Source organism: Camponotus vicinus, unplaced genomic scaffold, assembly GCF_025532165.1.
Source record: "Camponotus vicinus isolate PSW18456_S1 unplaced genomic scaffold, iyCamVici1.0 SCAF_7, whole genome shotgun sequence".
NCBI classification, from domain to species: domain Eukaryota; kingdom Metazoa; phylum Arthropoda; class Insecta; order Hymenoptera; family Formicidae; genus Camponotus; species Camponotus vicinus.
The window spans coordinates 8,384,047-8,396,830 of record NW_028141979.1 but is presented as its reverse complement, the minus strand read 5'-3'; the positions used below and the strand labels follow the sequence as shown (position 1 = coordinate 8,396,830).

Sequence of the window (12,784 nt, the reverse complement as noted above, 5' to 3'; positions counted from 1 at the left end):
CTCGATTTTTTTATCGCGATTATTTTTCACACTTTATTATTTTTTTCAATCATCGCGACGGTCTTTTTTTCATGGGATTCGTGAAATTTCCTCGCGAAGATGCTAACTAGTTTTCTTGCGAATTTCGTTGTAATAATCATTTTTCAAGCTGTCATTTGACACTTTATTTTCCAACCGATTTACATATTAATTTTATCTTTTATATTTTCGATATTTTCGACGCGTATTCCTTATGAAAACTGACGCTGAGCCCTGTTTTTCCGGATAGAGAGCGCTAATACGTTTCTCTCGCCCTCGCTTTTGCCGCCCATTTATTTATCGCCGGTTTCCGGTGCCGACTTTGTCGCACATAACGAACCGTACGTATATGGTACTATTTTCCCGTGTTATTTTTAAGCGGCTTTGCAGGGTACGCGCTGCGCTGCACTATTTCTGATCCCTTAATGCATCCACAAACGTGTACCTGACGCGTGGGCGTCGCCAGGATTCATCGTTACATATGCATCTTCTCTTTTATTTCTCTTAACTTTATGAATTTTTAAGCTTCACTTTTCATTATACTTTATATAAAAACAGTCCCATTCCAATGGCTTACATTTTTCACGGTTAATAGATGGAATTTTAGATAATAAAATTAGCGAATTTCTTCTCTTCATAAATTTAAAAAATACATTCCTTATTTTTAATCGATACGATTTAGTAATATTTTTTACGAGGTACACACTGAAAATAAAAAATTGTAAACCTGACTAAATATTTTCAATTAATTATTATTTTTTAAATGAAATATTTAAGCATTTAAATTAAATATGACATATTAAATCCATGACACTTAAATACTTAAATTCATTTCAATTAAAAAAATAATAATTAGTTGAAAATATTCAGTCAAGTTCGCAATTTTTTTTCTTCAGTGTAAAAATTGATTCTCTAAATTGGCCAACGGAATAAGCGTTACTAAAATTAAGGTCGACGATTTTAGGATACGACACATAAATGTAAATGCGTGAGTGTACTCCGTTATATTTATAGCGGGAGAAAGTCTTGCCCGGACCTTGCTCTCTATTATCCCACCTTCTCGAATGAGTCACGCTGCGTTTTTTGTTTTACGGGGTGTCATTCTTGAAGTCACGTACGCGATATGTCACCCTCGCACCGTCGCCGCCATTTTCGGTACATTTTTACCATCGCAAATACGACGAGATCGAATTGCACATATGTAAAGAGGTTTCAATATTTTCTTGCCGTAACAAAATTTTGATCCTTTTTATCTTGATACTTTCTTATCCTATAAAAAGCATACAAAAATCTATTTATTTTATATACTGAATATATTTAAAAATTCTTAAAAATTATCGTAGAAGATTTCAAAGTTCAAAGTTTGTGAGGAGAGTAATTTTTGCGTGACATTAAATTTAAAATTCTTTTACTAAATTTCTTTTAGTTATTTTAATTTAAAATTCTTTATTTCCTTCTTCGAAAATGGAATTTTTTAAGCGAAAAGAATCATAAAATAAAGAGATACACGTAACGCTTCCGCGTTTCTCTCGACAAATTTCTTCTCGAAAGGATATTTCAAAGCGTCAGGCGCAGAGTTAACTCTTCTCAATTTACTTTTACACAATTTTTCGGTCGGTGTCTGTTCGATTTTTCCACGATCAAAGAATTCTGATGAGTAAATATTGTGCGTACACGATAAATTCTATGTCGAAAAGAGTTTCCCATCCGTGTGACGTCCATCAATGCCGATGGCGACACCGTTTCAGGAACGACCATGAAATCATGCCACGCGCAACATTGAGATCAGGGCCGACTTTAGGCAACGAGGAAACTGGCTCTCGTCAAGGATCAGAATTAGAATTGTCTCCTTTTCATCGATCGTGTCCTTAGAAATTTTCACGATCAAATTTCTCTATTCAAAAAATATCAAAAAGCTAATTATATTTAAATTAATTACATAAAGTCTCTAATCAAATATCTTGATAACGAAATCTCAATTTGATTTCTTTCTTTGCACGTCAAATTATAATTATAAGCACTTAAATTTGAAATAAATAATATCAAAAAATAATATAAATAAAATAAATAATATTAAAAGAATAAAATAAATAATATAAATAAAATAAAAATAAATAAAATAAAAATAATATTAAAATAATGTACAAAAAAACAATAATGAAACAAAGATAAAAAATAAAAATCAAATTACTACTTTATCTCGGCGCATTTGTCAGTTGCGTTGTAGCGGTTTTAATTTTTTTTTATATGTTATTTATTTCGAGAGATATGTTAGAAAATACGATGTGACGAAAAAATAAGAAACATATTCGCAATCAATCCTTGCCTGTGATTATGAAGAAAAGATCATCGTACGAGGCATTCAATCTCTTATCTCCGAGTGATGGAACGACATTGGCCACTCTCTATTGGAAGCTATTAACCTTTTCGTTATGACAAAAATCGAGCGAACGAAAAGCACTATCGCGTTGTTACAGTGTCGGCAAGACTTTAGGGGACATTCTTGAGGGATCTCTTCCCGAATAGAAATCAACGATCGAACCGTCTTGTAATCTTATCGAACCAAGTGACACATTCGTACAAATTCTCGTAAATGGACTACGAATGACCGCTTAATATTCGGTGACTGAACGCGATGAGTCACTGCAACTTGTCCAAAGACCTAACCGAAATTTTCGGCCCCTGACCCAACCCTTCGTCAAAGTTACTAATAACCGAGGAAGGACTTATTTCAATCAACGCTATCCGGACATGTTTCCTTAATTAACGTCTTATCATTCTCTCACGAAAATTCCTCGACGATTTTTAATCATTCGTCCGACGCCATTGCTTGATAACGACATCTGGACGCGATCTCTCGTTATTTTTCCAAGCTGAGAGATCGGTGAGACGAGAGAGAGCGCGCAATCGCCGTCGCGTAACGCACATGCGAATTGTGCGTAATGAGCAGGAACGACGCGCCTGCGCGCGCGCGCGCGCACGCGTGCGTGCGTAATTTGATTTACGTTATCGGCGATATTTATCGAGGAGGTTGTTGACTCTGCGTATGTAATTCTCGCTGGCCGTGAGATTAGGTGTCGCTCGATCGAGACGGAATCGCAATATCGCTTCTTACATCGCCGACTGCCATTATATTTGACACGCGACGCGTAAAGAGTCAGGTAAATTCGAGACGAATTTTAATCGATTCTTCATCGATCCCTTTCTCATCCAACAGTCATATATCAACAATGTAAAAATGACGCAATCTACAAATTTACAAAATTCAAAAAATTAATATTAATATTGATGATTTAAAAAAATTAAATAATATTGAAAATTTTAAAAATTCAATAATTCAAAAAATTTACATTAATATTAATATTAATAAATTCAGTAAAAAAATTAATATTAATATTAATAAGTTTAGTATAAAAAAATTAATATTAATGTTAATAAATTCAGTAAAAAATTAAATATAAAATTTGAAAATATATAGAGAAATTATACGCCGATAATATTTTGAATTTTTTGTACACGCTAGAAAAATATCAGCTATTTATTGAAAAATAATTTATCGGAGGAATACATCTTGTTTCGCGCAGATTTGTTCGATATAAATCATTCTGTCGATGCAATCAAGTAAACACGAGAATCATTTGCTGTGTATTTTTAAACTTAAAAATATCATACACGTTCTTTTATAAAAAGTGCTAAAGGAGGATTGGAGGCTTGAGATGCGCCGAGAGCGGAAGTAAACGACATCCGGAAATCGCTCGCTCGCGCGCTGTATTTATTACATAATCGCAGACGGCTTAAAAAAAAAAGGAAAAAAATTTGAATTCGCAAACAATCGCGCGTGACGCAATCGACAAATTGGAGATATCTAGCCTCGATCGATCGCGGAGATACGGAATGTAATCCTTCTCGCGCTCACTTCAGGCCAATCGAGGCTTCCCGCGTTATTAAGGGAGCCTCGCGTTTCTCTCTCGAGATCCCCGCTGAAATTTGCGACTCCAGCCAAATATTTTATAAATATAAATATAAATTTTATAAATATAAAATTATAAATATATGTACATTAAATAATAATGAAATAAATCGCGCGCGAAATTATATCGAGTCGCTTACAAACGAGAGTCGATTACTTTTGAATGACCTCGCTCGCACATCGTTTGTTGTTGCCTACTTCTCACAAGTTCTCCAAGTTGTTGATATTTATTTTGCGATGTGTCTAAATCGTATCGAGGAGTCGGATCGAAAATATTGAGTTCGGGAAAATAATATTGCATCAAACTAATCATTTCTCTCTCTGTTCCATTCTTTCTCTCTCTCTCTTCATCGAACCTTATCAGTTCTCTAAAGCGCGTTCTCTCGTTTATTTTTTATTTTACCCTTATACAAATTTTCGTGAAACGAGAAAACAATATATTTTTTCAATCATCTCCTTTAATAATATTTTTCTAATGTGCAAAAAATTCAGTCATCAACGTATAACTTCAAATTCCGCATTTAATTTTTGAAATCGAATTTATCGTTGAACTTTTTGACATTTAAGATACTTTCTGACACGCGGAGAAACATATCGACGATAATTCTATAGAGTAAATAGCTCAATAATCCGTGAGATATATTGGATGTAAGAGAGAGATAACGCTTAGTAATTTTTTTTTGTCTTTACCTTTGACTATCGCCGTTCTTCTCCTCGATCTCCAGACGCTCCATCTCCTTCTGCAGCATCCCGCCTTCCGCGAACTTATCCAGAGACATGTTTACGTTAATAACTTTGCTCTCTTGTAGGTAGAACTCGCGCACAAAACGTAAAGGCTCACTCTGTAGCTCCTCTTCTCTCTCTCTCTTCTTCTAATATATATATTTAATTTATATAAATATATATATACGTATTAATTTCTCTCTCTTTCTCTCTCTCTCTCTCTCTCTCCGTTAAATAATTCTTCTTAAACTGCTTTATCGCAAGCCGCCGACTCTCTTGAGGTAGACTTTAAACACTGGCACTAAAAACACTGGCTGAGCTCTCGCATCACCGGGGCGGAGAGAGGAGGAGGGAAGACGAGCGGTAAAAAGGGGTACACTTTCTCGCCCTCGTCCCGGAGCGACACGTTCATCAATGTCGAGGCGACCCAACGATATCCCGGAATGTTGCAGACGAGATCTCTCAAGACGTCTCAAGACTCTCCTCTCTCTCTCTCTCTCTCGTCTATTACGACGCACGCACTTCCTCGCACTCTCTCTCTCTCTTTCTCTTCTCTCTTTGGTTCTCTTCCGTCCCGCGTTTTGCTCCCTCCTTCGAGCACGCCGCTCCCTCCTTCTATGACGACACCAACGATTACACGTCACGAGGTGATGACGATTTTCCAAAGCAAATCGACGACGAGGGATAGACTATGACGACGAGCTACAACCGTCTACTGGCTACGACTAGTCCACTCGCACTCGGAGAAGGAAGAAAAGACGCCGCGTGTCGCTTCGGACGACTGTCGAAGGGAAACTCGTGCGGGTGGTGAAGAGCTCTAGCTTTCCCCGTCGCCTCCCGATACCTAGCTTTCTAGCGAGTCGCCTCCCCTCCCCTACCCTTCGGGCTTCTCTATCTGCCTCTCCCTCCGTCTCCTTTCTCCGCGCGTCCGCTTCCTGCGTCTTTCTCTCTCTAGGTGGCTACCCTCCCTCCCTATCCGTATATCGCTCTTTCTCCCTCCGTCTCTCTCTCTTCCTCTCTCCCTTTCTCCCAACGCTCCGGGCCGCGACGTAGGAATTCCCCTCGACGTATCGGAGCAGCTCGCGGCTTTTTTACCAACCGAGCGGAGTAGACCGGCCCGAACGCGATTGGCTCGCTCGCCGGGACGATTCCGGAACGATTCCGAGTACGCGTTGTCTAATCACCGGACTCGGCTATGATGGACGTCCTCGTCGTCGTTGGAATCGACGGGCTTTATCGGCGAGCACACATACAGGCGCGTTCCTATGCCTCCTAACACGTGGATCAATCGCGGGGAGGGAGAGAGAGGGGGAGATGGACAGCCTGTCAAACTCGCGGTACCACCAGTTACACCGATACGAGTGACATCGTTATTCCGGTGTCTGACATCCGGCTCAGGTGTCCGCGCTGTCAATGGCGCCGTGGCGTCGTTACTTGAGGATATACCCCCCTAACCTCTCGTCCGAAAACTAGATTCGATCGCGAATCGCTTCGATCGGCGGAGGCTCTGCTCTTTCCGATGTATCGCGCGTGCAACGAGGGGGCCAGGGGATGGGGGAGGCGAAGGTCCGCACGTCCAGAGCAGCGATATCGGCTATCGAGGATATCTCAGCGAGAAGGCGCGCTAGGTACACTGATATTATTTTTATAACACGCGCTGTGCGCGCGATGCCGTCGTAGGCCGCGCCCAGTCTACCCTCACCACTCGCCGCGCCGGTTCCCCCACCAAGCGCCGGGGATCCCCCACTCCGCGCGCCTCCACCGCGCATGCGCGCGGCTCGCGTTGAGGAGGCGGCTTACGACGCGTGCGCGAAGGAAGGATACACTTTCTCGAGGGTTCTCTCCGCGGAAAAGCGCGGGTATATTTTCGTATATTTCTCTCTTCTCGAATTTTCTCTTTCGACTATTTGTTTTTTTTTGTTAAAGGAGGCGGGGAGTGTTTCGCGAGGATACATTGGAATTTTTCGAGGATTTGTATTTCAAGTGTCTTTTATTTTAAGTTATTTAAAATTTGAATTTTATCGATTTTTTCCTGTTTACCTGATGAAGTTTGCTTTTAATTTCGTTGGGAATTTTGTATGTAAATTCTCGCGTCGCACGCGTCTTTTGGCGCCAAGGACGAGGCGATATGGGTCTGTCGGAGAGTAATCGGGGTCGATACGCGTCATGCCGGATAATGCGTAGATGCCAAAAGACCGCGTCATTGACCGTGAGCGGAGGCGCCGCTCGGTGGACACTGGTAGGTACTAAGATTAGGCATACATCGTACTATGCCATTAAGAGTCGCTCTCAACAATAAAACGTCAACCGCTCATTCAACGATCGCTTATCGCGTCCGTCAAACGACAGTCTTCGACACGGTTTTTGGGGGTAAAAGTTTCTCGATTGTTCGTCGAACATGAATTGTCGCAATTCGTGTTCGTGATAAATGTCGAAAATTCGACTTGAAAGTTTTCTAAGAACAGGGGAAACTTTTGTCCTCTTCAAGAATCACGAGTGATTCGAAACTTGAAATATAAAAGAATTTTATTTTTCCTCTTCGAAGGGTCGTAAAGTTCCCTTTTTTGAAAATGAATAAATTGAAATGAATTATTGCGTTGCATTTTTATCATTTTGAAGCAATTTTAGAGCGTCCACAAGTTACGACATCAGTCCTCCGACCGGTTCAACGCTTTTTCGAAAATCGAAGCTCCTGCTTCATCGTTTCTCCTTCTCGCCCGAATCGACGACCTCCCTTTCCGTCGGAGCAATTTGAATTTTGATTTGCCGAATCTACTCGGGGAACACATAATATTGCGCTTCTTTGATCGTCGGCCGCGCTGAAGGGTTCTTGGCCGATCAAACCGGCAGGGGGTCGTGTCGCGCGGTCCTATACCGGGTGACTCGTGAAGCACTGTCATCCATTGTTCTCCACGAAATGGATGTTCGACTCATTAATGCCGAAACTGCTGTTAGCGGCAAACTACAGTCGGGCGACCCAGAGATGGTAGATCGGCGCACGGTTTCGAAATCGGCTCTCGGCGAGAACCGGGATTACCGTGGAAGGGTCGCCGAGGGTTGATTCCGTTACGGGGTCTCTCTTTGTTCGTCCAGGTAGAGGAAAGGACGGATTCTCGGTCCTCTCTTTTGTTCGCGCGCCCGCAGGTATATGGCTGCACTATTCCTGTCGTTCCTGCCGATCCGCCGGTCATTATCTCCGCCAATGACGAGGGTGTTATCCTTGAAGTAGATTTATCATTCACAGTAGCGCGTGACGCGCCCGAAACGAGCGTATTTTGTTACTTCCTATGCTTAATCTCTTCGAATACCTTCCGTCTCCTTCTCGCGATAATGAGACCACGTCGTGGAAAAAGTGCGTCGTAGATTTGCAAGTCTTTATTGCAGCGAGATGGTCCAGCAAAAACGGGTGCAATATAAATCGTAACTTTTGACAATATTGTTTTCTTTTCTCTTAATATGCAGTTCAAGAAAAAGAAACACAAAAAAGAGAATTTTCGAATTTTTTTTACGCCAGATGCAATTCCAGTTTTCAAAATTGCTCTACCATAAATTTGCGGACAAAACTGCAAAAAAGGCTTGCTATTTTAATTATATTTTATAGAGTGTTGTAGAGCTATGATACGTATTATTGATATGTAAAAAAAATTTTGTTGCGCTCGAAATTAAATATCTCTTATCAAAATTTTCAATGAATTTATTATTAATTATAATTAAGATAATTATGAATATGGATTCTATTGAGAGAAAATCATTAGTAAGCTATTGAGAATTTTTCAAATATTTTTCAATCATATTTATTCAAATTTAAAACTTCTTTTACAAGTCGTTGAATTTGATGTTTCATCAAAATTGATAAATTGAACATGGTAAATTTAATTTAACGATTAATAAAATTATATTTTTTTATTAATTTCGTCGATTTTGACATTAGATTCATATTCAGTGTCGTGAAAAATCTTTAAGTTTGATTAAATATAATAAAGAGAAAAATATCTAATATCTGAGTTCTTAGTGATTCAATTTGAAACTTTCCTACAGTAGATTCCACTTGACTCGGTCATCTTATTAATCATACTTGAAATGATAAATTAATCATACTTGATTCATACATTATTTTTTCTTAATATATCTTTATTTACTATTTACTTTAAAAAATTTAATTTTTCAAACTTATTTATTTATAGATATAAATTTCAAGAAAACAATTGTATTCTTCATTTTAATAAATTAATATTTAGTAATATTTTAAATTTATATGAATATCCTTCAAACAATATAACAATTCCATCAATATTCTATTTACTTTTTTCGCTTTTCTCCATTATTAAAGTTTGTTCTACAAAATCTTTATCTTTACGAAAAATTAATTATATATAATTTAATTTATGAATAAAAATATCTTAACTTTTTTTAATAAGTTTTTAATTAAACTTTCATCTCCTATTAATATTTCATGTTGATGAACATGACAAATTTCTTTAGAGAATCAAGAATTAAGAATCTTAACAATATATTTAATTTTAATTGAAACAAAACTCCTTTAACTCTTTACATATATGCAAAAAATATTTCATATAAATACTAAATATAAATTACATAATAAATATATATAATAAAATGTAATTGTAGAGAAATGTGTAATATTTCTATTACTTATTGTGTAATTTTGTATTAATTATTTTATACAATGTAATCGGACATTTCTTAAAATTATTTATAATAATTGTATAAAATAATTTGACAGCTAAAATTTGATTTGCATTAAAAAGACAGATATAATCTTCCTCTTTCATATTTTAAAAAATATTTTATCTTTAATTTATCTTTTCATTATTAATCTTTTGTCTTTCAAATTGCATTAACCTATACAATAAATATAACACTGGACAATATTTTATCGATATTATTATGTGCGTTCCATCAGAAGATGAATCGGATCCGAGTCTCTCCGAGATTTTGTTTAAAGAAGGGAAACGGAGAAACGCAAAACGAGGATATATTCTTAGCATCCTTTCTCTCCCTTGTTCCATGAGTCTCTGTATCAACGTGTCGGCGAGCGTATATACGTCTGTACCGTATATTATCGATCACCTTGTCCCGATCGACTAATTCCGTTGAACGGCCAATCGATTATCCTCTCGGTCGAGCGTGAATCTACGACGGCTCCCTTCCCAGAAAATAAGTGTCTTCCGCCGTTTTTGCGGAACTTCTTTCCGTTTTAGCTTCACTTTAGAAAATTGTACCACGAAAATCCCCTCTCCGTGTGATATTAAATGTAATCACATTTAATCATATAATGCAAATTGCGTCGATCGTTTGCGCGAAATCGGAGGGAATAAGATTGAGAGAGCGGACACGTGGATGACGTCGCGAGTGAAGTTTCTCTTTGGCGTCGCTTACCGGGAAATGCATCATCGGCTCCTTTGTTCCCCGGTGGTAATTTGAACGCGGTTGGGGTAGGTTCAGGTAACGTTTAAGGATAATTAATAGTTACATGGTTCGTAAATGCCGCTATCATGTGGCCCAAGTGCGCGTGGGATCGGCAAATGGTTTCCGGGCGCATAAAAATTAATGGACTCCCGGCTGGCCTTCGGCAGGACTCTTCGATTTCGATAGGACCGCTCAAGGCCGATCGTCCGGCCGATATAAACGAAAGGGAAACGCGTGCGCGTCCTTCGTTCAATTATTTTCCTTATTTCTCTCGGATTTTAAAATATTCGATTGCATTCATTTAGTCATTTTTTTTCGGAAAAATATGATGTGATGATAGATAATTGTTTTTCGAGCGAAGTAATCAAGGACATCAAGAAATTGCAGGGATCCATTTTGTGGAAATCTTTTATTAAGCTTTAATGAAAAGCTCGACAAGTGTGATCTTTTTACAAATGCATTTATTATTTCGTGTAATTATTCTCATTAACGGTGCAAATAATTTGTTAAATAAGTACGTTGGAGTTTAAGAAGGTTTTCAAATTTTCAAGAATTTTTTTTTACACTGATTGCTTTCAAACTATAGGAATGTCAATCTTTAGAGTATCTTTTGTGAAGAGACCCTGCTGCACTGGAATGTATGTAAAAAATATTCTAAAAAGTTTCTTTAAAATTTTCTCTAAAGGTTTGAGGCATTTCGACAGTCAATTTCGACCCTGCTGCGCTGGAATGTATGTAAAAAGTATTGTAGAAAGTTCCTCTAAAATTTTCCTTAAAGGTTTGAGGCAAGGTTTCGACGGTCAATTGCTTTTCACGTGCACACGATTTAATATTATAATGCCAAATATTGATAACGCTTATTTAGCGAATCATATTGCTTTCATCTTGACATCGTGAATGCAAAATTCTCGATATGGTTCCGCTTTCGGAATTAATCCCACTCAAGCTCGGTGATTGAATTTCCGGTAGGATTTGACGCCGTCTCCAGAATAGTGATTTTGCGATAGCGTACTTTAATAATTGGAACGCGGAAATTGTGCGGGTAGTTTTAACCCCTTCGGGGTAGAAGCGACCTGGACACTTCAGGTTCGCGGAAGAGAAACAGCGCGGGAGACGGAAGAGACAGAGCTGTTAGAAGGACGAGGGAGAGACACGACGAGGAGAGGAGGCAACGAGAGAGATGCTTGTAGCAGGGGGAAGAAAGGGGGTGGGAGGAGGAAGAGAGAGGATGCGTAAGAGCGGCAACAGCCTCCGGAATCAATAGCTACCACGCACCCTTGGAGAATTTTCGCACTGGGAGATAGGACCGAAGGATGGCTTCTCAGGGAAGGCACCTTCATTCAGGCCATTCTAGCAAACCTCGAGGCTCAGTCCTACTTTTCAATGCGACTTCTCGTATTTGATTCGAGTCGGTTTATTTCGCTTGATTAATACTTAATATTATTGCTTTGCACTTGGTGAAAATTTTCAAACGAACACTTTACGTTCTCCCACAATTTTTTAATATTTTAGATTAAGAAAATATTTTTTCACATGAGTCGTCAATTGAAAATCTGCCTTAAAGCGCGGTTTAATTGAAATTAATCCGTACTCTTAAAATTAATTATAAGAACCGCTCGCCTTTAAGTTATTAATCTCTTTAAGGCTATTGAATAACGTACATTCTTTTTACTTTGACAGTTAATTTTGTCCCAAAAGGAACGCTTGTTATCATCGTTCCAGCGATATAATCGTTGTTATTTTCTACGTGTTGAATTGTTTTCGCATTTTTTTTCTACACAAATGTGACGAGAGGCGAGGAAAGGTGGAGGAAGAAAGATAAGTCGAGCGGGAGAGAAAGGGAAGAGAAATCACTCACCTCCATCTGTTGCCGACCTGGTCGACTGGAGATTCTGGTAGGGCGGTGCCGCTATTCCTGCAAGCAGGAAAAGACATTCTGTAGGATACAAAAGGATGAGGGATGAGGTTAGAGCTGAAGGATGAGGCTAGTCGCATTTTCCGCGATATTTTTCTCACTGCTTCACGCATAGATACCCTTTAAATTGCGAGGAAAACGTAACATTTATACGAATAGCAATTAAAAATATGAATAATCATAAATATACTACATATGTTTATATAAATATAGCATTAATTAGTTAATATTAATATAGCATTAATTTTAATATAGCATTTATATAACATTTATATAACATTTTATATAACATTTATATAACATTTATATAGTATTATATAGTATTTATGTAGCATTAATTTTTACAGATTTTTATTCGAATTAGAGAATAATCGCTTTAAATAATAATTGGTCAAAAATACTTATTTTAAATTACGAGCAGATGCATGAACAGATAAATATGAAGCAAGGGTAGAAAATTATAGCATTAATTAATAATTGTAAATATAATAATTGTTAATTATATTATTATTAATAATTCACGAGTGAGTTTATCGTAAACAACGACTTTCCTCCCCTCAATCCTGCGAGGTGCGTTTCCGCCAAATATGTGTAATATAATGTACATAATATACGTAGCGATATAATTCAGCTAAATAAATATGGAACCGATGAGCCGCGAGGACAGAAGTTGCCGAGTCAGGCTGAATTTCGCGATAGGAAAGGAGAAAAAAGCCCTCGCTCGCTTC

At 38.0% G+C, this 12,784-nt stretch overlaps 1 protein-coding gene across 10 annotated transcripts in view; it reads right to left on the bottom strand.

Annotated features, from left to right (window-relative positions):
• The window catches only part of Imp (IGF-II mRNA-binding protein), a 107,883-nt gene that overhangs the window by 56,294 nt on the left and 38,805 nt on the right, over positions 1-12,784 (bottom strand). For 3 of the 10 annotated variants that reach the window (XM_083105043.1, XM_083105044.1, XM_083105045.1), the window contains exon 3: positions 12,000-12,056. The exons of 3 other annotated variants lie outside the window; for them this stretch is intronic. In XM_083105043.1, the coding sequence (XP_082961169.1) occupies positions 12,000-12,056 (57 nt within the window). Of the gene's footprint in view, positions 1-4,678; positions 5,677-11,999; positions 12,057-12,784 lie in introns of those variants that run through there. 4 more of the 10 variants (XM_083105052.1, XM_083105051.1, XM_083105055.1 and 1 more) reach the window with 4 other exon arrangements.